General features: G+C 40.0%; 2 protein-coding genes across 3 annotated transcripts in view; one reads left to right on the top strand and one right to left on the bottom strand.

Annotated features, from left to right (window-relative positions):
* LOC109931215 (coiled-coil domain-containing protein 40) overlaps positions 1-27,278 on the bottom strand; it is a 70,914-nt gene that overhangs the window by 40,556 nt on the left and 3,080 nt on the right. The window contains 7 exon segments of the mRNA XM_048611106.1: positions 3,385-3,604; positions 4,852-4,935; positions 8,636-8,785; positions 12,002-12,103; positions 14,767-14,832; positions 19,124-19,234; positions 21,401-21,460. Of these exon segments, the coding sequence (XP_048467063.1) occupies positions 3,385-3,604; positions 4,852-4,935; positions 8,636-8,785; positions 12,002-12,103; positions 14,767-14,832; positions 19,124-19,234; positions 21,401-21,460 (793 nt within the window).
* The window catches only part of gaa (alpha glucosidase), a 47,952-nt gene continuing 43,305 nt past the window's right edge, over positions 22,632-27,278 (top strand). The window contains exon 1 of one of the 2 annotated variants that reach the window (XM_020530541.2): positions 22,632-23,140. The gene's annotated coding sequence lies outside the window, so the exon portion shown is untranslated. Of the gene's footprint in view, positions 23,141-24,568; positions 24,662-27,278 lie in introns of those variants that run through there. The other variant, XM_048610692.1, reaches the window with a different exon arrangement.

Here is a 27,278-nt window from a genome sequence, read left to right as displayed (position 1 = left end):
CCACTAAAGAAATATTAGACAAACTAATGGACTAAAGACAGATAAGTCCCCTCGTCCTGATAGTTTGTATCTTAGGATGTTAAAAAAGGTAGCTACAGAAATAGTGAATACATTAGTTGTAATTTTCCAAAAATTGCTTGATTCTGGAGAAGTACTAGAGGTTTTGAAAACTGCTATTGTGACACCTTTATTCAAAAAGAGAAGGAGGCAAAAAGCAGGTAACCATAGGCCAAATAGTCTAACATCTATTGTTGGAAAAATATTGAGATCCATTATTAATAAAGTAATAGCAGAACATTTGGAAAATCATAATCTAATCAAATACAGTCAGCATGACTTCATGAAAGGGAAATCTTTCTGACTGATTAATTATAGTTTTTCGAGGAAATCTCAACCATAGTGGATAAAGGAGAACCAGTAGATGTGTTCTTTTTGGACTTCCAATGAGGTACCTCCCAAAAGGTTAAGTCATACAGATAACAGCCCACGGTATTAGAAGTAGTATATTGGCATTTTAGCCTTCCTGGAGTTGGCTACCTTGGCTAAAGCAATGTAGGAAGAAGGTCAGTGACCCTCCCCAGTCCCCCAGTATAAATGCCACCACCTTCACTGTTACCTCACACTGACTTTATCTCTGCTACTGTACCCACCTTCCACGAAGGCTCATGGTTTACCACTCTCACTATTTCCTGCAGCATCTTCCTCATTCACTCTCTCACTTAGCTCAGTCCGTGACACCAGTAACCCTGCGTGGCCTCTGCACTGCCTACTCACTTGCATGGGACACCTGCCCAGCTGCACCCACAGTAATAGCTGTGTCACCCATTTTCATCTTGTCTCTCTCTTGGTCCAGGAACAAAACAGCCTACAATAGGGCAGAAATTCTCAATATGAATGATGTGTTTCTTGCTATTTGGCTCCTCACCACATAAGGAGAGGATCCTGTTTCTGACCCCTGAATCAGACTGAGGCTGCTATTGACTAACAATGCTGGGATCGTTTGAGTGAAGGCTATTTCCTGAAGCTGAGAACTGCTGACATATATAGCAAACTCCCTGGGCTTAGTGTGTCTGTACTAAGTGGCATGGCAAGACAGTAGTAATATGAAGGGGAAAAGTGTAAAAGGCAAGGCAATGGAAGGTATTAGGCCAAAGAGATTCTGTACAAAATAAGTGAGCATTATGAATGAGAGAGAAAAGTCTGGAGATGCAGCCTGGTTTAGTCAATAAGCTGGATGTGTGTCCCTAAGCAAGTGTCTTTACAGTTACATTAAAATTATAGTTGCCAGTACAGTCGAAGGTTCAGCATTGAAATGCAGAAATGCCAAGTACGTAGATCAGGGATGTGCCAAGAAGAATCTTAGAGGATGTCAGATGCTAATGATCGTGGATGTGGAGTGCAAGTGGCTGGTGTCCAACATGGAGGCCACTTGAAGTAATCAGTGAGCTTAAACCTCTAAGCACCCACTGTACCTTTCCATGTCAGGTTTCCAGACATCTAGTTTGTTGAGTGAACTGGAATATTAATATGGTGAGTTGGGGCAGCCAACAAGGAACATAACAAGTATCGATCACCATCAATTGACCAAGTGAGAATCTCACCATGCCACTTATGACAAGTGTTAAAAATGGAGCAAGATGATCTTGATGTCGAGATGCGCCTCACAGGACTTCTCACCTTGTTCGACATCGCTCAGACACCTATAAGATCCCACCCATTGTCATTTAATGTTGCCACTGTTATTAACAGCAAATTAAATTTGAAGAATTCAATTGATATTTACTCCATGTTCACTTTTGCATCTGGAGAAGCATTAATCAGTTTGAGAAGTAATTCAGTTGATGATACACTGTTGCAAATTAATAGGCAAGAAGAAACAACTAAGAACCCATTTGGAGGGCTGAGAAGTGCTGGGAGACTCTTCACATTACCATCACTGAACTCCAGGTCCATTTAACCGAGCACCATAAAAGCCTTTGATTTGCACAATACGATGTGAACTATTGTGTGACTCTGAATTTATTTGGTGAACTCATCACAAACATCATCAGTGCTCAACTATCTAAAATTAAATTTTAATTATTAAATGTCAATGGTGGAATAAAGGCAAAGTTGCCATCGTCCTAGAGGATCATAGGACTGCTATCTCATTACAGAGAGACAGTTGGTGGTGGTTTATCGTGAGGGACGTCACACATCAGACAAAGGGAAGTGTTGAGATGGAGAATCTTTCATGGTAACCTCAGCCAATGTGGGAATCGAACCCACGCCTTTGACATCACTCTGCATAACAAACCAGTTGTCCAGCCAACTGGGTCATGAAATAACAAACTTTAATATAGAAGGATGCTATCTGGCCCTTTTTGTTTGTGCTAGCTAGCTCTTTGAAAGAACAGTTGGACTTCATTCCACATCCTGGGGACTTATTGTAACATTGTAACTGTTTGCTTTCCACAATCTTCCTTTCCATTCACAGTACTGGCTTTATAACATAAGATTCGAGAAACCTAACATTGTTGTCTTGGTCCTTGATCCTTTATCCTCTTCTATCCTTAACTAAATACTACTCAAAGTAATATCATCCGCAGACTGTGGGTTGTCTTGCATATATTTGCTGAGACTATCCAGCTTACTTCCACACCACCTCTCTTGAAATTGTCATTATTTTTGTGTCAGATCACTTATCCAAAATTCAGATTTTGACAAGCTAATGTTTGTCCTTTGTGGCAGGGACTAAGTTGAGCTTCTACCCTGTATCCTCTCCATCACAAAGACCATCTTAATAATACCCATTTCCATTCCTGCCTAAACCCACCTGTTGCTGAAATTGTCATCTTTGTCTTTGTTACCTTTCAGCATGACCCTCTGTTTAGTTTTCTATGCTCAAGTCTGTAAACTTCAGCTCATCTGAAAATTTTCAACTCATTTTTCATAACGTAGCAAGCCCTGCTCACACATCCTTCCTTGTTCTTGCTGACTACATTGGCTTCTGATCTTCAGGTTGAAAATTGTTACCGGCTCATTTAAATGCTTTCATTGTCCCGCTTTCTTACCTTTTCTAGCCTTACAGCCACCTCTGACCTCTCCGTTCCTCTGACTTTGCATTTATGTATCTCTTTTACATTCATCCCACTGGGTCTGTGTGTAGAAATTGTATCCGAAATATATTTTTGATTGAGGTTGCCTTGTCTAATTGTGTGCAGGAAAGAACCCGCTAGAACATGTCAAACTTTGTGGAAGTGTCTAAAAGTCTAGCAAACAATCACTCACTTAAGCCTCCAGAAGGGATGTTAACTTATACATTGCTGGCTTCAGAATTGTGTGAATAAAACTTGTTTCAATATTAATACTGAAGCAAACAATCAACTGAACTCTAAAGCTCACCTTTTAAGCGCTCACTATTTGTTGTAGTTTGTGACATTTGGTAAACATTCCTCACACGTGCCAAATCTTCCTCTGCCTTTCTTCTTTTTTCTGAAGCTGATGAGCAACGATCATGTAATTTTTCAAGTTCCATTTGGATTTGGGCAAGAGACTGTTGTGTTCCATAAAGTAGCACTCCTGTGTTTTCACGCTCAGTTGTTTGAGTTTTCACTCTCCAAGTCTTGGAATTTTTTAAAAAAAGTCATTAATTACTCTTATCAATTTATTTTCAATCTGTAAATAAAAGTATTTGGAGCACAAAATTCTAATTTATTGGTTTATGTAATAATGCACCCCCACCCCTCAACAGCCTTATAGTATTCTCAATGATGAACATGCATGATTTATTAAGAGATACAGAATTCTGTTGAAATTAGGCAGATAGAGTTTAATTTAGATAAGTGTGAGGTGCTGCATTTTGGAAAGGCAAATCAGTGCAGGACTTATACACTTAATAGTAAGGTCCAGGGGAGTGTTACTGAACGAAGAGACCTTGGAGTACGGGTTCATAGTTCGTTGAAAGTGGAGTCGCAGATAAATAGGATAATGAAGAAAGCGTTTGTTATGCTTGCCTTTATTGGTCAGTGCAGAGTATAGGAGTTGGGAGTCATGTTGTGGCTGTACGTGACATTGGTTAGGCAACTTTTGGAGTACTGCATGCAATTCCAGTCTCTCTCCAATAGGAAGGATTTTGTGAAACTTGCAAGGGTTCAGAAAAGATTTACAAGGATGTTGCCAGGGTTGAAGGATTTGAGCTATAGGGAGAGGCTGAGGGGTGAACTTATTGAGGTTTATAAAATTATGTGGAGCATGGATAGGGTAAATAGGCAAGGCCTCTTCCCTAGATGGGGGATAGGTTTAAGGTGAGAGGGGAAAGATATAAAAGGAACCTAAGGGGCAACTTTTTCACGCAAAGGGTGGTATGTGTATGAAAAGAGCTGGCAGAGGAAATGGTGCAGACTGATACAATTACAACATATAAAAGGCATCTGGATGGGTATATGATTAGGAAGTGTTTAGAGGGATATGGACCAAATGCTGGCAAATGAGATTAGATTTATTTAGGATATCTGGTCAGCATGGATAAGTTAGACCAAAGAGTCTGTTTCCATGCTGTATATCTCTATGACTCTAATTATATTATTTGTCCGATACTGCAGTGTTCAAAAAGAGATGGATTTTTTTTTATCAATTATCAATAACTTGCTTCTGATGCAGCTTTTTAATGGAAAGAGTGAAGTGTTTGGATTGCAAATATCAGGCAAGTCAAAAGACTTATAGTCAAGGTCTGTATCTAACAAACAAAGAAACAATTTTCTACAGAATAGGTTCCCATTAATTGCCATACATAAAAGTTACTGGATGCCACATTACTATTTTATATTATTGGATTAACTGGAATGCATTAAAAGCTGTTATTGCACTTACCAATTCCCTGACCTCCAAGACTAACTTGTCCAATTGCTTTGAAAGGTGGTTCTTCAAAGCTTCCTGGAAGCGCTTCATTAAAGGCTATATTAATAAAAAAGACATTTCTTTTTTGTTCTTTTGTTACTTTGGCGAACCTGCATTTTCTCATCCAACTGACAACAAAAGCAGAGAATGAAGCATTTTTCAAGTTACTACATGAAGTGCTTTGCTTAATGATCAGAGAAAGGACATTTCCTCCACAGAAACATAAACTGTAATTGGACTGAACTGACTTGTTCACAATTGATTGTGATATGATGGATATTATTTACACATAAGAATTATCCCTGACTAAATGGCTTATGCTATATGACTGCTAGTTACAGACAGACAGAAATTTTATACAATTACTCTTTCCCCTCGTGTGACATCACAAAAATATATTTTTGAAATGAGAAGTGCATCCCATAGCCTCCACTCAATAATTCATTTCTGAAGAGGTTATACAGCATTTCAGTTGACTTCAGAAAATGTTGCAATATGGCGAAGAGAGGGCAACCAAGACAACTAATCAGGGGAAAGATATTCTCCTTATCACATAATTTCAGTGGACGCACTTTTCTAGATTCCAAATTCATCAGGTATACGCAATGATAAATTTTGCAATAATTTTTATTCATGAATTAATTATATGGAAAGACTTTGCTAAAAATTAGTATCAAATCTGCAATAAGGATGTCACAATCAATAACCTTCATTAGTATGCACCCCTGGTGCAAGGTGTGCTGGCATGTATATATACATAATGACAGTTTACTGGCAGAAAACCAGTAAAAATCTTCAATCACAAAAATTACAATGATAGATGATAGAGGATGACAAAGTTTTAATCTTATTTTAGAATTTAGATAACTATTACAAACCACACAACTCCTTTTCTTAATATAATACATCAGAATTATTCCCAAGTATTTATTATCTTATATTTTGCTGAATAGCACAGCCCTACTACCAACAACTGTGCCATTGTGTTTATAAAAATCATTAAGACCATAAGATACAGGAGCAGAATTAAGCCGTTCAGCCCTTCGCATCTGCTATGTTATTCGATTATGGCAGATGTGTTTCTCAACCCCATCCTCCTGCCTTCTCCCCGTAACCTTGACCCAGGCATTCAACAAAGTGCCACACAAAAGGCTGCTGCATAAAATAAAGGTGCATGGTGTTACAGGAAATGTATTAGCACAGATAGACGATTGGTTAACTAATAGAAAGCCAAAGATTGGGGATAAATGGTTTTTTTCCTGGTAGGTGATCAGTGGCTAGTGGTGCCTCAGGGATCAGTGTTGGGACCGCAATTGCTTACGATTAATAGAGATTATTTGGAGTCGGGGACCAAGAGTAATGTGTCAAAGTTCGCATATGATACTAAGATGAGAGGTAGAGCAAAGTGTGAAGTGGACACAAAGTCTGCAGAGGGATATAGATAGGTTACGTGAATGAGCAAGGGTCTGGCAGGTATAATACAATGTTGGTAAATGTACAGTCATCCATTTTGATAGGAATAACAGCAAAATGGACTATTATTTAAATTGCAACATGCTTCTGTGCAGAGGGACCTGGGGTATCCTTGTGCATGAATCAAAAAAAGTTGGTTGTGCTGTTGAGAACACAGCTGGAGTTTTGGTCTCCTTACTTGAGAAAGTATGTACTAGCACTGCAAGGAATGCAGAGGAGGTTCACTAAGTTGATTCTGGAATTGAGAGAGCTGGCTTGTGAGGAGCGATTGTGAGGAGACTGGGACTATATTCATTGGAATTTAGATGAATGAGAGGGAATCTTTTAGAAACGTATAAAATTATGAAGGAAAAAGATAAGATAGAAGCTGGAAGGTTGTTTCCACTAGCAGGTGAAACTAGAACTAAGAGGCATAGCCTCCAAATTAAGGGGGAGCAGATTTAAGACTGAGTTGAGAAGAAACTTCTTCACTCAAAAGGTTATGAATCTGTGGAATTCCCTGCCCGGTGAAGCAGTTGAAGCTACCTCGTTCAATACTCTTAAGTGAAAGATAAATAGATTTTTTTTTAACTGTAAAGGAATTAAGGGTTAGTGTGACCAGGCGGTGAGTGAGGCTAAGTCCACAAAAAGACCAGCCATGACCTTATTGAATGGCACAGCAGGCTCAAGGGGCCAGATGGCCTACTCCTGTTCCTATTTCATATGTTTTTATCCCGTTACTAATAAAGAACCTATCTATCTCTGTCTTAAATACACTCAGCAACTTGGCCTCCATAACCTTTTGCAATAATGAGTTCTAAAGAGTCACCATCTTCAGGCTGAAGAAATTCCTCTTCATCTCCGTTCCAATGGGTCGTCCCTTCACCCTGAGTCTGTGCCCTGGGTCCTGGTCTTTCCTACTAGTGGAAACATTTTCTCCACATCCAGACCCCTCAGTATCCTGTAAGTTTCAATCAGATCAGCCCCATCCCTCTAAACTCCATTGAGTACAGAACCAGAATCCACAACTGCTCTTCATATGACAAGCCCTTTGTCCGTGGAATCATTCCTGTCAACCTCCTGTGGACCTCCTCCAATGCCAGCATATCTTTCCTTAATATGATGTCCAAAACTGGTCACAATATTCCAAATGCAGTCTGACCAGAACCTTTTACACCCTCAGCAGTACATCTCTGCTCTTGCTTTCTAGCCCTCTTGAATTTGCCTTCCTAACTAAATAAACCTTGATATTAACCTTAAGAGAATCCTGAACTAGAACTCCCACGTCCCCTTTTGTTTCAAATTTCAAAAGTCTTTCCCCATTTCAAAAAAATCATCCACGCCTCTATTCATCCTACCAAAATGTATAATCTCAGACATAGAATACTGTGTGGCAATCTGCCATCTCTTTGCCCACTCGCCTAGATGTCCAAGGTCTTCTGCAGCCTCCCCACTTTCTCAACACTACCCATCCCTCCAATTATCTTTGTGTCATCTGCAAACTTGGCAATAATGCCCTCAATTTCTTCCACTAGTTACCAGCTGCCATCCCGAAAAAGATCCCCTTCTCCTTACTCTCTGCTTTCTGCCAGTCAGCCAATCCTCTATCCATGCCAGTACATTGCCTCTAACACCATCGGCTCTTATTTAGTAGCCTCCTGTGTGGCACCTTGTCAAACGCCTTGTAGAAATCCACATAGATCACATTCACTGGCTCTTTTTCGTCAAACTTGCTTGTTACCTCCTCGAAGAATTCTAACAGATTTGTCAGACAGGATTTACCATTGAAGCTGTGCTGGCTCCACCTTCTCTTACCATACACTTACAAGCACTCCGCAATCTCATCCTTAATAATGGACTCTAAAATCTTACCAATGACCAAGATCAGACCAACTGGCCTACAGTTTCCTGTCTTCTGCCTCCCTCCCGTTTTAAACATGGGTGTTAGATTAGCCACTTTCTAGTCATCTGGAACCCTTGCTGATGCCAATGATTCCTGAAAGATCACCATCAATGTCTCTACAATCTCCTCAGCTATCTTCTTCAGAATTCTGGGGTGGGGTGCAGTCCATCAGGGTCTGTGTGATTTATCGCCTTCAGACTTTTCAGCCTCCCAGCACCTTCCCCTTCGTGAGGGCCACCACACTCACCTCTGCCCCTGATAACGGTCAGGACTGCTTTAACTCTAGTAATTTTGCCATTAAACTTTAGCTCATTTAAAGTTCAAAATATGTATGGATTTTTAAAATAATGACTTTAAATTTTTTTTATATGGTTAAAGATCAAATGTGAAAACATTTCTTACATGATCTGGGTCAAGCACAACCAATTCTGTTGGTTCTTCATCTGTATCTGATTCTTCTTCTGACTCACATTCAGGGCTTTTAGGACATTGCATTTGCAGGCCTACAAAAAAAGGAAATATAATTTTGTTTCTCCTGAAAGATAGAAGGCACTGGAATATAGAAAATAATGCCAACATATCAATATGAGGTTAAGTAAAAATCCAGTTCTCTCATAATATTGTTGCTGGACCTGGTTTGGTAATGTGCTGTGTTACAAATCCAAAAATTATTATAGCCAGTAATGTTACTCTATTCTCCATCTCAAGATATTGACAGTTGCATGAGTATCTGCAATATCTGGTATTCATCCGAAAGGAATGAAATCTGCCACGTTTACAGGGTCTGGCATACTTGTGACTCCAGATTCACAACGATATGGTTGACTCTTAAATCCCAACTGAAATGACCTAGCAGTGCCTACATCCCACAGGAGATATTTTCAAAAACTAATAGTTTTCTAACTATATATTATCAAAAATCTTTGCAATAGAGATAAAATATTGTGCTGGCAATCATTTTCAATACAAAATTTCCTGGAATAGAATTCTATTAGATTGACAAGACTGGTTCCAGGAATGAGGGACTTCAGTTATGTGAATAATTTGAAAAACGTGGAGTTGTTGTCCTAAGAGAAGAGAAGGTCAAGAGGATAGTATTCAAAATCAGGAAGGTTACTTGCAATATACATTAATGATTTAGTTGAGAGAACCAGACATCGTATTTCCAAATTTGCAGATGACGCTAAGCTGGGTGGAGAATGAGTAGTGAGAAGAATGCAGAGATGCTTCAGTGTGATTCGGACAAGTTGAGTAATTGAGCAAATGCACGGCAGATAGAATATAATGTGGATAAATGTAAGGTTATCCACTTTGGGAGCAAAAACAGGAAGGCATATTATTATCTGAATGGTGATAGATTGGGAAGGGGAGCAATGGGACCTCGGTGTCCTTATGTTGAAAGTAAGCGTACGGGTGCAGCAGTGAAGAAGGCAAATTGTAATTTGGCCTTCATTGCGAGAGAATTTGAGTACAGGAGCAGGGATGTCTTGATGTACAGACTTTTGGTGAGATCACACCTGAGTATTGTGTGCGGTTGTGGCCTTGTTATCCGAAGAAGCAATTTCTAGCTATGAAGAAAGTGGAATCAAGGTTTACCACACTGATTCCTGGGATTGCGGGACTGATATGTGAAGAGAGACTGGATTGGTTAGGGCTATATTCACGGGAGTTTAAAAGAATGAAGAGGGATCTATAGAAACCTATAACCTTTGAACAGGGCTAGACCGGGTAAATGTGAGATGTTTCTGATGGCTGGAAAGTTCAGGAAAAGGAATCATAGTTTAAGAATATGGAGTAGGCTATTTAGGTCTGAGATGAAGAGAAATTTCTTCACCCAGACAGTGGTTGAGGCCAAAATAGTGGATGTTTTCATGAAGGAGTTATGTATAGTTCTTAGGGATAAAACGATCAAAGGGTATGGACAGCCAATTCTAGGGCCCCCTGTATGTCAAACAGCATTAGGGTAAGATAAAGCAGATAAGAATAGCTTATTAGACACCGCGAATTCACTACTGCTAAAGTCAAGAGGAGGATATAAAGTACAAGAATGAAATTGAAAAGAAAACAAGGAAAGCAAATTGAAAGCACACTAGCAAGTAAAATCAAGGAGAATCCAAAAGTGTTTTTTTTTCGATTAAATTCAGAGTAAGACAATAACTAAGGAAAATGTAGGGCCCTTAAGAGAAGAAAAAGATAATCTGTGTGTAGAAGCCGAAGATGGAATTATTGTTCTGAATGAATACTTTGTCTCTCTTCACAAAACAGGTAGATCATGCAGGTATGTAGTTATGTAGGAGTGTGAAATATTAAATGTGATAAACGTAGTGAGATAAGAAGTATTTCAAGGATTATCATCCTTGAAAGTGGAGACAACACCAGGGCCAGATGAAATGTACTGCTTTGCTGTTACAAGAAGCCATGGAGAAAATTTCAGTTGCTTTAACCATCAACTTCCAATCCTTACTAAATACTAGTGTGGTCCCAGTCATTTGGAAGACAACTAATGCTGTATCATTGTTTAAAAATAGCATGACAAACCCAAGTATTATGGGCAAGTCAAACCTTGGGAGGAAGCTGATTATCGGAATCAATTCTCAGAGAAAGAATAAACTATCACGTAAAAAGGCACAGACTAAACAAGAACAGTTAGCAAGGATTTGTTAAGTGAGGATTGTGCCTCGTTTTAGATAATAAGGAGGATGGATGAGGGTAATGCAGTTGATGTGCTTTGCTTGAATTTTGGCAAGGCTTTTGATAAAGTTTTGTATGGCAGACTGGTTTTAAAAAATTGCCCATAGGATTGAGGGGAATGTAGCAAACTAGATATGAAATTAGCTCAGTAGCAAGAAATAAAGGGTAAAGCTTGACTGATTTTTTTTCTTTTAACTGGAACGCTGTTTCTAGTAAGTAGTAAATTAGTTTAGTAGATTAGACTAGTTTCCATAGCACTGAGTAGTAGATTCCTGCTTTTGGAGATAGGGGTTAATGATTTGGACTTAAACAATATGGCACATAATCAAGAAGTTTGCAGAGAAAACAATAATTGGCCACATGGTTGATAATGAAAGGAAGCTGTAGAATGCAGGAAGATGAACTGGTCATGTGGGCAGGAACAAAAGGACAAATGTGAGGGAGACTCTGCTGGAAGGTTGGAACTAGAGTAACTTGGGGCAGAGATGTCTGCTGCAAGAGAATCATGTATGAATTATAAATAAATACTCTTTGAAGAAACACCTCAAGGTCTGGACTATGCTTATCTGAACACAGAAAACAATAAGTTCCAATAATTTTCCCTACATTTTGACTGAACTCTGTTGGGATAAAGTTCTAAAAATAACAGCAACACTTTACCTTTGCTCAAGTGATCATTCTGGATGTATAAGTATCAGCCTACAAAATTATTCCTAGGCTGGAAATAGGGATTGTGACAGAGAGTAAGGAAGGAAGTACTCAAGCTTGAACATGATTCCATGCTCAGCTAAAATTTAAGTATGTACATTTTTCAGTAGAATGCACTGGATAATGATGAAAAGTGGGAATCGTATTCAACTAGTCACCTTTCTACACCAATAGCCATGAATTCAATCACAGATTGCCTACTACTGCATAATAGCCTCAGACCGGCTTTGCTGGTATTATCAAATTGCAATCAACCTTGGTAAGCAAGTGGGCCATAGAAGATAGGAAGACAAAAATATTCCAATATTAAATATTTGAAATTATCATGCGAATTGTAAAATATGTAAAGTCACTGAAAAATACATTTACCATATTTGTTTCTGGTTCCCATGTGTCTTCAATTAGTTCTAGTGATTTGGAAGATTCCGAAGAGGGTGTCCTATCTCCTTGCTCCATCATATCAGTTTCTCCCTGATTTCCATGAAAATGCAGAGAACTGTCAAATGATTGTTTAGAGTTGCCCAGACAAGTAATACCTTAAACCTGTATTTTTTTTTGGTTGCAATGAGACTTTCATTTTCAACTAAGTTCTACTTTCATAACCTCTTGAACAAAAAAAGTCATGAAAGATTTTACAAGCTAAAAAAAAACTGGAGATCAAACAGCATTAGGTATGATGAGATAGCATGAACTGCAGATGCTGGAGTCAGTGGAGATACAATGTGGAGCTGGAGGAACGCAGCAAGTCAGGCAACATCAGAGGAGTGGGAGAGTCGACGTTTCAGGCCTAGACCCTTCATCAGGACTGGGAAGGGAGCAGGAACCTGGGAAATAAATAGAGGGAAGAGGCGTGGGGCTAGGGTTAGGTAGATGGGATGGCGATAGGTGGATGCACCTGACCCTACCTGTCCAACTCCTTCCCCACCTATCTGCCCCATCCTTCCCACTGATCAATCCCCACTACCCCTATTGCCATCCCACTTACCTTACCCAGCCCCACTCCTCTTCCCTCTATTTATTTTCCAGTTCCCTTCCCCCTCCCAAGCACTGAAGATGGGTCCAGGCCTGAAACATCAAGTCTCCTACTCCTCTGATGCTGCCTGACCTGCTGTGTCGATTAGGTTTGACGACTAAGGCAAAATTCAAGAGGGAGGTTTTAAGAATTCAAATGAAAGAAGTGGGAAACAATAATGCACAGAATTTAGCAAGACCATTTCAGGTTTGGGATCAAAAACACTGAAGTTCCAACTCTACTTGCCAGCCAACGTTATCAGGATACAGAGGGCATGTATTGAAATGTATGATGAAGACATGTTGAAAAGGTACACAGGGCCATATCACAAAGCACTTGTAAATTAAAGAAACAATTGTGAAAATGGTGAGTTTGGGATGTGAACATTTTTCTAAAAATAGAGGGACAGAAATTTGGTCTAGTTTTGTAGCTTATGTAATCAACTCCACACCAAGGGAACAGGGATGATTTATCTCTGCCCAGTTATGATTCACTGTCTTTCTTTTAAACTCACTCGTGGGATGTGAGTATCTCTGGTTGGTCAGCATTTATTTCCTTTCCCTAGTTGCCCTTGAGAAGGTGGTGGTGCTGAGCTGACTTCTTGAACCACTGCAATCCACGTGCTGTAGGTTGACCCACGGTGCACTTAGGGAGGGAATTCTGGGATTTTGACCCAGCAACAATGAAGGAACAGTGATATATTCCCAAATAAGGATGGTGAGTGCTTGGAGGGGATCTTGAGGTGGTGTTCCCATGTATCTGTTGCTCTTGTTCATCTAGATGGAAGCGGTCATGGGCTTAGAAGGTGTTGTCTAAGGATCTTTGGTGAATTTCTACAGTGCATCTTGTAGATAGTACAGAATGCTGCTACTGAGCGTCAGTGGTAGAGGGAATGGATGCTTGTGGATGTGGTGCCAATCAAGCTAATCGACCTCCAGCCTATGCTTTCTTTGATTTACCATTACACCCAATATTGCCATCGAGGTCACAGAGGATGGTCAAAATTTTAAAAAAATTTTCATCTTTATACATAAGGAACATTAGTTGATGGGTCATTTAGCCTTGCAGGCCCGTTTCACCACCGTTCAGTGAGATCATAGCTGAACTGCAATCTAACTCAATAATTTGAGTGAACTCAAATAAATTAATTTCTTTGCACCAATTTCACAAAAAATATAAATCTTACATTTAAAATTAACAACTGATGTAACATCAATTGCCATTTGAGAAAGAGAGTTTTAAATTTCTACCAGTCCTCAAGTGCGGCATTTTTTCTTAATTTCATCCCTGAAAGATCTGACTTGAAATTTTGACCTTTAGTTCCAGACTTCCCAGTGGACATAGTTCTGTTCTATTTGCTCCCCTAAATATTCAGGAAATTTTGATGAATGTCAGGGTACACAGTGTTTTTCTCTTAAGTTTTGGAGTTCCGGTATTATTTTGGTAAAACTACAGCACACATCCTTCATGGCCAATAGAAATATCAAATGTGTGTCTGCAACTGAACACAATACACTCACACCCTGCTAAACATGGATTTGCTACCTATGGACTCATGTATTCGCTACCTATGGACTCATGTATTCACGAGGTCAGCCAGGCTTGACTTTCTTTTCTCCATTGACAGCCTGAAGAATCACATGGTCCTTTGCAATAAATAGGGCATTTCATTTTGGCAGTTTTTTTTGTTTATCTGTGGGAGGTACATATTCCCACGGATAATAAGAATCTGGTTGACTGTACTCTAGATAGAGTCTAACCATAGTTTTCTAGTACAGGAGCATCCCACTTGGCTTTTGATTATCTTCCTTCTCTATTCATGCCACTTTATAAATCTTTGTACATAACCCCACAAACCTCTTTACAACTCCACTATTTCCAATTTTCACCATTTAGAAAGTACATTTATTTTCAAGTTAAAGTGGATGATCTCAGGTTTGCCTACATTGAAATCCATTTGCCACTGGTTTGTTTATTCACTTAGATATCTATATATCTTTGTAATATTCTGCTTCCATTCAAACTGCATAACATTTCCTGAATTACATCCCACATAACAATAAAATATTAAACATTCTAAAAATTAAGACTTTTTTTTTTTATCCCTGACATTTTCACCTACTTCTGGAAATGTAGTAAGTTCTGAAGCAAGAGGCAAACCTCCTTGGTCAGCTACATCAGCTTCTCCCTGATTTGTGTGAAAAGGAAAATTATTGTCAGATGATTGTTCCAGGGTTGCCCAAACAAATAAAAATTTACACAGTAATGCATGCCACCATCTGAAAGGCTCAGAAACAAAAGAATCAAAAAAGAGACAAAAAACAAAATTTGTTTGCAAAGGGGATATGTTAGAGGGTGGGGGGGGGGGGCGCAAAATAAGGGTAAAGATTTTAAATAACAGTGAAAAACAAGCTGAGAATTCATTATCCACACATAACACTTCGCTTATCATATGTGGTTGTTGCTTAATTTTCTACAGTCATGATGACATGAGACAGGTGCGATTGCTTGCTCTCCGGAAGTCAAGCAAACACTTAACAGCTGACCAAAAGGATAACGTGATGGAGCAGAGTTCCTTCTGCACTGAATGTTTAATTGCCTCATCAGTTCTGGCAGCTCCTGAGCAGATGTATACATAACTGTTCCAAATATCTTTCCATTGGAGGGCAGCAGGAATTACAGTAACGGTAAAACAGACTGACATACAGTATTGCCTCTGACACAATCTATAGAAATTTTAGCAGCACTCTAAGTAAAGTACATTGTAATTATAAAGAAGATAGTTTTGAGACACCAACTTGGAAAAAACGCATTATTCAGAGACAGAAAGGGGTGCTGAACTTCAAAGCAGCTCTCAGTTTAAGCATCTGAGCGCTTGCAAGAATTGCTTTTCATAGTGTTGTGGCAGAAGCAACTGCAGCAAACTTTAATGGTAGATTTTTTTTTGCCATAGGCCTTCCTTTTGCTAAAAAGTTCCATTTTCATAGAAACTTGAACAAGACAAAAGAAAACAAAACATTACAAAGTGAAAAATTAACTCGATATCAAGCAGTATGTACTAAGGTGACTAAAGACAAAATTCAAGAGGTAGTTTTTAAGGATGCAACTGAAGAAATCAAAAGACATTGCAAGATATCAGAGTTTAAGGAAACCATTTCAGGCTTGGAATCAAAAGGGCTAAAGCTCTGACTCTAGTTATCAGCCAAGGAAGGAAAAATGCAAAAGAGGTTAGAATCTTAAAGGCAGAGGAATATAGGAACAGGAGAAGGTCTAAAGATGTGCAGGTTTGGGTAATTTAGCATTGCCAATCAACCTTACTGTCCAGGGATATGCAGAAGAGGTGGATTAGCTATGGGAAATGCAGGGTTACAGGGATAGGAATGGGGGGTGGGGGGAGTGGTGGTTGGTTCTGGGCAGGATGCTAAAGATAGTTGGGATGAGGACACTTCCCTGACGAACTCCTGCAGAGATGTTCTGCAGCGGAGATGACTGGCATCCAACAACCACAACCATCTTCCAATGTACTAGGTTTGACTTCAACCAGCAGTGAGTTTTCCCCGATTCCCATTAATTAGAGTTTTGCTCAGTCAGTCAGATGTGGCCTTGATGTCAAGGGCAGTCACTCAACTTACTTCTGGAATTCAGCTCTTTTGTCCATATTTGAACCAATGCTGTAATGAGGTCAGGAGCTGAGTGGCCCTGGCAGAACCCAAACAGGTTGTTGCCAAGCAGCACCATTGATGACACCTTCCATCACTTTACTGATGATTGACAGTAAACTTATCAGACAGTAATAGGCAGGTTTAGATTTGTCCTGCTTTTTGTGTACAGGACATGCCTGGGCAATTTTCTGCATTGTTCAGTAAATGCCAGTGTTGCAGTTGTTCTGGAACAGCTTGGCTATGGGTGTGGCAAGTTCTGGAGCACAAGTCTTGAGTACTATTGCTGGAATATTGCCAGAGTCCATAGACTTTGCAGTATCCAGTGCCCTCATCTGTTTCTTGATATCACATAGGGTGAATCAAATTGGTTGAAGGCTGACATCTGTGATACTGGGGACCATTGAAGGAGACTGAGTTGGATTATCTGCTTAGCACCTTTGACTGAAGACTTTTGTGAACATTTCAGCCTTGTCTTTTGTTGGGCTCTTTCCTCATTGTGGTTGGGTTATCTGTTGAGCCTCCTCCTCCTCCAGTGAGTTGTCTAACAGTCCACCACCATTCATGACTTTGGATGTGGCAGGACTTCAGAGTTTAGATATGGTCTGTTGATTGTGGGATTGCTTAGCTCTGTCTATCATCAAACTGTAGGCCTGGCTGTCTTGCACAAAAGCTGAAAGGACATCAAAACTGCAAGAGCTGAGTCTCCTGCATTCCGGCCTTCTGAGTCTGCTCATCTGTCTCACTTTCCTGAGCCTAACAACTGGCCAGATCAGACAATTTTCTCCTAAGTGGAGTGACTGCCTCCTGCAAAGTCATAGCGTCATAGAGATAGATATACAGCACAGAAACGGACCCTTCAGTCCAACTCGTCCATGTCAACCTGATATCCTAGATAAAACTAGTCCCATTGGCCAACATTTGGCCCATTTCCCTCTAAACTGTTCCTATTCATATACCCATCCCGATGCCTTTTAAATGTTGTAATTGTACCAGCCTCGACCACTTCCTCTGGCAGCTCATTCAATACACATACAACCCTCTGCATGAAAAAGTTGCCCCTTAGGTCCCTTTTAAATCTTTCCCCTCTCACCTTAAACCTATGCCCTCCAGTTTAGGACTCCCCTACCCTGGGGAAAAGACCTTGGCTATTTGCCCTATCCATGCCCCTCATGATTTTATAAATCTCTTTAAGGTCACCCCTCAGCTTCAATGCTCCGGGGAAAATAGCCCAGCTTATTCAGCCTCTCCCTGTAGCTCCTTCCAACCCTGGCCACATCCTTGTAATATTTTCTGAACCCTTTCAAGTTTCACAACATCTTTCCTATAGCAGGGAGACCAGAATTGAACAAGGTATTCCAAAAGTGACCTAACCAATGTCCTGTACAGCCGCAACACCCATAATCAATACACTGACCAATACTAAACATAGTGTAAACATCAGTGAACCTCTCCATTTCTGACCTTATGATGGAGAGAAAGTTATTGATGTAGCAGCTGAAGATGGTTGGAATTAGGATACTACCCTGAAGAACTCTCGCAATTATGTTTCTGTGACTGAGACAACTTGCCTCCAACAAACAAAGCCACCTTCATTGTGTTTGATATTAATCCAGCCAAGAAAGTTTTCTTCCGACACCAAAAAACAGACTCCCTGATGCTCAGCTAGGGTCATGTAAGGACGATTTGATTGGAGTCTTATTACATGTTCCCGACAAGGACAGAAACACCAAAATCAACAAGAAGTGAGAGTATCAAGGCTGCATTTTATTGAATGTAGAATAAAGGAGCCTGAGAAGTCACACCCAAGCCAAGTTGTTTCACTCTGTTTAGTATACTGGTATATAATTGACAATGTGGGAAATGAACTCGGACAAATACAATCCAGCAATTACTTAACTATAGCTTGATATTATGTGAAATGAATTGACTTCAGGCTGACATCAATCACGTGTCACGTGATTTAGAGGGAAGGTGATCACCAAGTGGTATGGTCACTGGACTGTAAATCCAGAAACCCTGGTAATGTTCTGGGGCACAGGTTTGAATACCGCCATGGCAGATGCTGGAAACTGAATCCAATAAAAGTCTGGAATTAAGAGTCTAATGATGACCATGAAACTGCTGTCAATTGTCAGAAAAACCCACATGGTTCACGAATGTCCCTTAGGGAAGGAAATCCGCCATCCTTACCTGATCTGGCTAACATGCGACTCCAGATCCACAGCAATGTGGTTGAAACTTAACTGCCCTCTGGGGCAATTAGGGATGGGCAATAAATGCTGGCCTGGCCAATGATGCCAACATCCCATGAATGAATAATAAAAAGTCCAAGATGGTTGCAAACATTTCAGCGTTGTCTTGCAGATGTCCTGGCTCTGCCATTATTGATGATTTGACATTCATGGAGTTCACATATTCATTTACTTATGCACCACAGACACAAACGGACTTGGCAGGATATCTTCACTGAAAATCTGGAACTCCCTCCCTCAGATCATTGTTGGTATTTCCACACCTTTATGATTTCAGATGGCAGCTCACCACCACCGTAACATGGTCAATTAGGGAGGGGCAATAAGTGTTATGCTTGCTTGCCAACAATCTCATGACCAAATAAATAAAAAAAAACAGATTTGACCAGTTTTCTCTCCACATTGCCTGAGGTTAAGTTCCAAAAGGGAAAGCAAAATTCAACTTTGTTCAATGGTATATCTCCTGATATATGAGAAATCAGCCTAGAAAGTACAATTTAATATAACAATTAAAATAACATAAAAATAAAATATGAAATATGATTTAAAAAAAATAGCCAATTACCGTATTTTCTTGTGTATATTCTGGAACATTTCCAACAATATCTGGTGATATGGGATGTTCTGAAGTGGGTGCCTGATCTCTATCCTCAGCAACATCTTCAGTAGTTTCTATCTGATTTGTAAGAAAATGCAACAATTATTAGATGCCACACAATATATGCCTTTATTTTAAGGCTTATGTTTAAACATAAGTTTAATGTTTAAAGTGCTCTCTTAAAAAGTAATAATAAACCAGTAAATTATTTGCATTATTCAGTATTGAACATTTGTTTTGTACGATTATTTAGTTCCTTTGTTTCATTTTTCATAGCCCCCACCCGAGAATGTTCAAACCATAAGGCTCTCTTTTTCAAACATGCGCTTTTGATGTACTTTTAACCTAAGAAAACATCCCAAAAATGTCACAGAGATGAAAAAATAACTGAACAGCAAGCAGTAGCAGGGAAAGTGTTCAGGTCGAAAATTCTAGGCAAATTCCAGGGGGTACATATTAAGCAGCTTAATGAAGGAAGGGAGAGCTGAAAGACGTTACAAAAGTACACAGTAGAAAACCATGAGGCAAGTGACCACATTTTAAATGCCTGGCTTTATTGATAAGTATTTGGTGGTCTGTAGGTAGAACCTCAGCACATTAGACAGCCAACTGGATTTGGGCTACCACAATATCAAGCAGTCTGAGGAAGGGGATGGCCTGTGTTATCAGGCAATCCAGGCACAGAAATCAATTTGGTTATGGCTCTGGTTTTAAAAACATATTCATGGGATGTGAGTGGTGTTTGTTCAGCCAACATTAATTGCCCAATCCCAAACCAAACTCTAGAAGGTGGTAGTGAGCTGCCTTCTTGATTTGCTGCAGTCCTTGGGTTGTAAAAACACTCACTGCTGTTAAAAAAGGAGTTCCAGGATTATAACCCAGCAAACAATGACAGAATGATGATATGGTTCTAAGTCAGGATACTGTGTGGCTTACAGAAGAAGATGCAATGGTAGACTCCCCATGTATCTGCTGCCCTTGTTCTTTAAGATGATAGCAATCATTTGTTTGGAAGGTGGTGTCTAAGCAGCCTTGGTGATCTACTAAGTGCACTTTGTAGATGGTATACACTACTTCCACTGTGTGTCAGTGGTGAAATGAGTGTATGTTGAAGATGGTGGATAAAGTGCCAATCAAGCAAGTTGCTTTATTAAAACAAAGAACTAAAATTGCTGGTGAAACTTAGTAAGTCTGGCAGCATCCATGGGGAGAAAGCTGAATTAATGTTTCAAGTTCAGTGACTCTTCATCAGAATGCTTCGTCTTGGATGGTGTCAAGCTTCTTGAGTGCTGTTAGAAGCTGCATGCATTCAGCCAAATGGAGAGTATTCCATCACATGCTGATTGATGGTGGACAGATGTTCAGTAGACAGGAGGTGACTTGCTCATTGAAAAATTTCTTTTCTGATCCGATCTTCTAGCCAAACATTTGCATGCCTGGTCCAGTTCGGTTCCTGGTCAAAGGTAGTCCTTAAGATGCTAGTGATGGGAGATTTAGTGATGGAAATGTCATAGAATATCAACTGTGATAGTTACATTCGCTCTTATTGGTGGATGGACATTGCTGTATCCAATGCTTCCAACCGATTCTTGAAATCAAGTGAAATATATGTTGTCTGATAACATGCATGTAATGTTTGGGACCCAACATGCTGGGCTTTCCCATCATTGACAATGGGAATGTTCTTGAAGACTCCTCTTCCAATTAATTGTTGAATTGTTTACCGCTATTTATGACTGGATATGGTAAAACTACACAGCTTGATCTTATCCTTCTGGTTGTTTGTCACTTTATCTATGACATTATGGTTCTACTGTTTACCATGCATGTAATCCTGCATTGTAGCTTAACTGTGTGGCACCTGATTTTTTAATGTATGCCTTTTGCTGCTCCTGGCTTGATTTCCTACATTCTTTACTGAATCAGGATCAATTGCCTCACTTGATTGTATGGTAGAGTGAGGAATATCCTGGACCATGCTGTTACAGGAGGTGACTGAGTACAATTCTCTCCTGCTGATGGCCCATTGCACCTTATGGATGCTAAATGTTGAGGTGATAGTCAATAAAACCACAACTTATGGGGATGAAATATTCTTCAATAACAAATATTAACTCTCAAATGTTTGGAGATATTTTACAACAACAAAACTTGTCTACTGAAGTGATTAGTTTGCTATACAATTCAAGGCACAACTGCTACCAGATGTATAATAAAAATCAAACAGCCAAATATTGTATTTACCATCTGTGCATTCTCTGGTGCATCTTCATCCTCATGCAAGGTTTGAACAGTGTCAGGAGGGGGGTTATGAAAAATGAAACAAAGGAATTAAATAATCATATAAAACAAATGGTCTATACTGTATAATGCAAATAATTTTCTGGTTTGTTATTACTTTTTAAGACAGCGCTTTAAACATAAACTTATATTTTGCTATAATGATTCCTCTCAGATCACCCCAGGTGTTGAAGACTTAGGCTTTGGTTCATTTTCCATTATTTTGAGACTGCTATCTAAGTCATTTTGCTCTATTTTCATAATAATTCCTTCCTTCATGCATCATCTAACCCAGTTTACTTATTTGCCAATGGTTCCATTCTATTAATTTCATTCCAAAGACATACAAACTTATCATATCACCGGACCCGAAACATTAACTCTGTTTTTCCTTCACAGATACTGCCAGATCTGCCTAACTTTTCCACCAACTTTGTTTTTGATACAAACTATTACAATGCTTTCCATTGTCCAATAAATGACTCTGTATAATAAGGTCTTCATGCATTTTGATGAACATTGTTTTTATCAATTTGACACAACCAAACTGGGCACATTTTTAACATGTCATCTTACAGGAAAATTGACATTTGGGCCGGCCATCTTTTATGGAAGACTCATAACTTTTACATCCTTAAATAAAAATCATACTTTTTCTGAAAAGAGTAAACAATTGTCAATGACAATCAGGAAATTTTACAAACAGGTGGCACACTAAAAATCAATCTCAATTTATTCATATTTCTATCAAATCTAAGTAACGGAATAACAGTGTTTACTCCAATAATTCCATTTCAGCTGTTCTTCATCTATTAGTATTCTTAGCCCTACCATCTCTTCCGATCTCAAATATAAATTTCGTACATTCTTTCCTGTTAAAGATTTCTTTAAGAAGCATGGTTTTCGCTATTTTGCCAAATACCTACTGAAACATTTCGAAAAATAGACATTTTAAAAATATGAAAAGTATTGTGGATTAATGAGCAAAGTGATGGAGTTACCTCTCTCCGTCCGCCATGTTCTCTGTTGCTAAGAAACGGTAACAACAACCCGGCAGCTGCCCCAAATCCGTTGTCGGACTGTACCACTTTGAGGGAGGGTGTGTTTCCGTGTGGTGGGCGCGGGATGTCAATAATGGGAGGTGCGAGGGGAACGAGCTGACACCCCTCCGCGTGGCTGAGTGGATGTGGACCGGCCCTGTGTGTGACGCCGGTGCTGTCATGTGACTCGGCTCCCCGGCGGTTTGTTCATTTCTGGTTCTCAGCTCAGGAAACGGCTTGAGGTCGACACATTCACTGGATTCGGAGCCGGTTCTAGTTGTTTCTTACAGTGTGGAGGAGTCCCTAGGAGCGTGTCAGAAGATCGGAGTGTGACTGACCACAGCTCCTCAGCTGGTGCCCGAGCGGCTGAGTGTCTCCAGCCTTTTCCATTTTCTATCGCGGCCTGAAATACGTGATGAAGGAGCCGCGCTATGGAAGCTTGTGATTTCAAATAAACCTGTTGGACTATAACCTGGTGTCCTGTGACTTCTGACTTTGTCAACTTCGGCAGCACCGGGACTGCAGAGAACAACAGGAGGAAGTCATTCAGGCGCTCCAATTTGTTTCGCAATTCGGCACCTGATTCTCTGTCAGCACCGCCTTTCACCACAGCCTTCTTCCCATTTACCAACAAGAATCTATTTCAGCATTTAGTTTTAGAAGAGTAAGTACTTTCATTTCTTGCTTCGTACTTCAATGTTGAAAGCATTTTGGTGTATTGCATCTGCCAAAGCATTGGAAGGTACTTTCTGGCGTCAACAGGAGAGATCTTAAAGGGCATTAAATTGGAGATAAGGGGAAAGGTACCTGTGTATTTGAGTTACAACCAACCACAAATAGTGATCTGCTTTGTGATTTTCTATGTTACCTATTTTAAAATACCCACAAACTTTTTTTTGTTGAGTTAGATTTCTTCAAGTTGACTAATGTCAGCTACTTACACAGCTACAAGATTGCTGACTTACATATCTGGATTCTCTGCCTACTGATGTTAGTCTGTGACTGTCAGTTTTTTTTATGTAAATACTATGCTAACTCTATTAGCAACTGAGGCGAGTTAGGTACCTTTTATTCTGGGATGTCGCATATTGCCATTTCATGGAAATCGTTCAAAGCTCTGGAAAATCTATGCTGTGGTACAATGTCACGTTTTGCTTTGAGACTAGGAACTGAATTGCAGATTAGGTTGTAGATAAGTGTTGTCTCTATGCATAGAGACAATGCTTTGGATCTACGACATGGTCATACAGCACAGAAACAGACCCTTTGGCCCAACCAGTCCATGCCGACCATAATCTCAAACTAAATTAGTCTCATCTGCCTGCTCCTGGTCCCTTGGCAAGATGTGGGCATCACTGGCTCAGCCAGCATTTATTGCCTATCCCCTGATTGTTTAGAGGTCACTTTGTGAGAGTAAATCACATTTTGGATCTGGAGATCAGACCCTGAAGGGCGTTCGTGACTCAGATTTTTTTTGTGACAATCACAAGCTTTTAATTCCAGATCTTTGGGTTCAGATTTGAATTTTTATGTCCCCAGAACATGAGCTGAGTTCTGCAGTACTAGTCCGTTGACATTACCACTTTGCCCCCACCTCTCCACTATCTTTTTTTATTCACATATGGGACGTAGGCGTCGCTCGCTGGCCAGCACTTATTACCTGTCCCTAGTTGCCTCTGAACTGAGTGGTTTGCTAGGCCATTTCAGAGGGCAGTTGAGAGTCAACCACATTGATGTGGGTCTGTAGCCGCATTTAGGCCAGACAGGGTAAGGATGGCAGTTTCTGTCCCAAAAGGACATTTGTGAACCAGATGTGTTTTTCCAACAATTGGCAATCATCTTGTGGTCATCACTAGATTTTTAATTCCAGATTATTATTGAATTCAAATTCCATCATCTGTCACGGTGGTATTCGAACCCAGGTCCTCGGAACATTAGGCCATCACCTCCCTGTGGTGTGATCTCATCATGGATGAATGTATATCATTTTAACTTGGATACATGATGGTTGTTCGGCCAGACCTCTTTACTATTCGTGTTATCATCTTGATTGATGGTCAGTTGATCAAATGTGATCTGGATATGTTATTTATTTCTTCATAGGACTTGACCATTGCACTCTCCACTATCATATGACCCAGTGTGGACACAACGGTGTACTGATTTACTATCATCCCATGTATTAGTAAGAAATTCTCAAGTTTGTGTGCTTTGCCTTGGTTCAAATTGAATAATTGTCGACATGCTTGTTGATGCTGCTCTTGTACCACTTTCTCTTTCCTTTCCAATAATGTTGTTGCACTGGTAGTAGCTTGATTTTGTTATGCAAAAGAGAATTGGTGAAATAGTCACCACAAAGTAATCCTGCCAATCAACTTGGAAAATATCAGTAGCAATCCTGCTCTGTGGCCTAGATGAAATCTGCTGTGGAAGGAGAGTTCCTCTTGTTTGTTCCCCTAAAAAGTGGGAGACAGTCTGGGGTAAGCAACTTCTCAAACAGCATTAGAAAAGACAAGGTGATCACAGAGAGTAAACCTGAGTGAAAAGGACAGCAGGCAATTAAAAACTTCTGGCAGAAAGCCCCTTCAACCTATTCCTGTCAGTGTGCTGTCACAAGAAAAGATTGGTGGTTGGTGGGTATGTCTTGCGTCTTATTTTATTAGCCAGTTTTTTTTAAATTCATTCATGGGATGTGGGTGTTGCTGGCTGTGCCAGCGTTTATTGCCCTTGAGAATGTGGTGAGCTGCCTTCTTGAACAGCTGCAGTCTGTGGCATAGGTAAGCACAGAAAGCTATAGGGAGGGAGTTCGAGGATTTTGACCCAGGATATATATTTCCAAGTCTGAATGTGAATACAGGGAACTTGAAGATGGTGATGTTTCCATGTATCTGCTACCATTGTCCGTTTTAGATGATGTGGGTTTGGAAGGTGCTGTCTGACTAGCCTTGGTGAATTTCGGCAGTGCATCTTGAAATTACGCTGTGCTCGACTGAGCTCTGTTGGAGTAAGTGAATGGCACAACATCCACAAGCAAGCAAACTGCTTTGTTCTAGATGGTCTCAAATTTACCAAGTATTGTTGGAGTTGTGCTCAATGAGGAAAGCGGGGAGTATTCCATTGTACTCGTAACTTGTGTCTTGTAGATGGTGGACAGACTTTGGGAAGGCGACTTACTTGCTGTAAAATTCCTAGCTGCTGATCTGTTTGTTTTGTAGCCATTGTATTTATGTGGTTAGTGCAGTGAGTTTCTGGTCAATTGTGTCTCCTAGGATGGTGATAGTGTGGGATTCCATTTTGCCATTGAATGTCAAGGGGCGATGGTTAGATTCTCTCTGGTTGGAGATGGTCTTTGCCTGGTATTTGTGTGTCACGAATGTTACTTGCCACTTTTCAGCCCAAACCTGGATATTGTCTGGGTCTTGCTACATTTGTGTATGGACTGCTTCAATCTGAAGGGTGATGAATAGCACTGAATGTTGTGCAATCATCAGTCAACATCCCCAATTCTGACCTTCTAAGGGAAGGTCTTTGAAGCAGCTGGGACACTACCTTGAGGAACTCCTACAGAGATGATCTGGAACTGAAATGACTGATCTCCAACACATGAGGTTTTCGATAGATCACTTATGGCAGTTTGTGGTCAGTATGAATGATATTCTTGCTGATTTGGGTTTCTATGAAGCTGTTGTATCTCAAAACCTAGAACAAGAATTTCTCAATCAGTATTAGAGCAGTTATCAGCTGTTTTAATGATCTCAGAACCAAATTCAGTAAGATTGTCTTCCTGTAATATGCTGTGAGGCCTTTCTGAGATGCATCTACTTCGTGGTAATCTTAAAGGGGTCATAATATGAAAACACAGTTATTGTATGATGGCGCATTTTTTGAGAAACTGACAAGTGTGGATCTTTCTTCCATGTATGGCGTGTTTTTGGCAAGGAAGAACTCAAACAACTGAAAGAACTGCGGATGCTATAACAAAAACAAAGTTGCTGGAAAAGCTCAGCAGGTCTGGTAGCATCTGTGGAGGAGAAAACAGTTAATGTTTCGGGTCCGGTGACCCTTCCTCAGAACTCTGTCAGTTCTTTTGGTTTTTAATGCGGATGCTATAAATTAGGAACAAAAACAAAAGTTGCTGGAAATGCTCAGCAGGTCTGGCAGCATCTGTGGGGGAGGGGGATAAAAAAAATCAGTTAACATTTCAGGTGTGGTGACCTTCCTCAGAACTGATGGTAGCTGGGAAAATATCAGTTTATATGCAGAAAATAGGGAGGGGTATGGGATAGGGAGTAAACGATAGGATAGAGCCTGAAGAGAGAGAAGAGCAGTTGGATAGACAATGAGCAGGCTGGGAGGGTGAATAGTTGTTAATGGGGACTGTGACAAAGAGACTAAATTAAGTTACACACCAAAGGTCCAGACTTTGAGGTAAAGAGATTTTATTCGTGATATCACAGAGTCAAGACTGACAAAAGGTCAGGTCTGAAGACACCGGCAAGCATAAAAAAGAAGCAGAATTTATACAGTGGTACAAACAAGTTAAAACAAACTGTACTGTGTTTTAGCAAGGCAAGGTCATTACTTACGCAACCAGACGTACAATAATTAAAGCAGAATGCGGTGAAGATAAGAGTGTACAGATGCTGTGAGCTCTAGCTTTTTGCTATCTGTCCTACGAGACTTCTCAGACTAGGGAAAGGCAAGTTGCAGTTACAGCAATATGCACTGTTTCATAAAGCTTAAGTTTCTCTACTTCGTACTCCTAGTCTTGTATTATTTTAACTCATTACTGCTCAGCCTAA

Source organism: Rhincodon typus, chromosome 23 (genome assembly GCF_021869965.1).
Source record: "Rhincodon typus isolate 14 chromosome 23, sRhiTyp1.1, whole genome shotgun sequence".
NCBI lineage: Eukaryota > Metazoa > Chordata > Chondrichthyes > Orectolobiformes > Rhincodontidae > Rhincodon > Rhincodon typus.
Note: the sequence above shows the minus strand (reverse complement) of the source record. Positions and strands in the feature narration are given on the sequence as shown.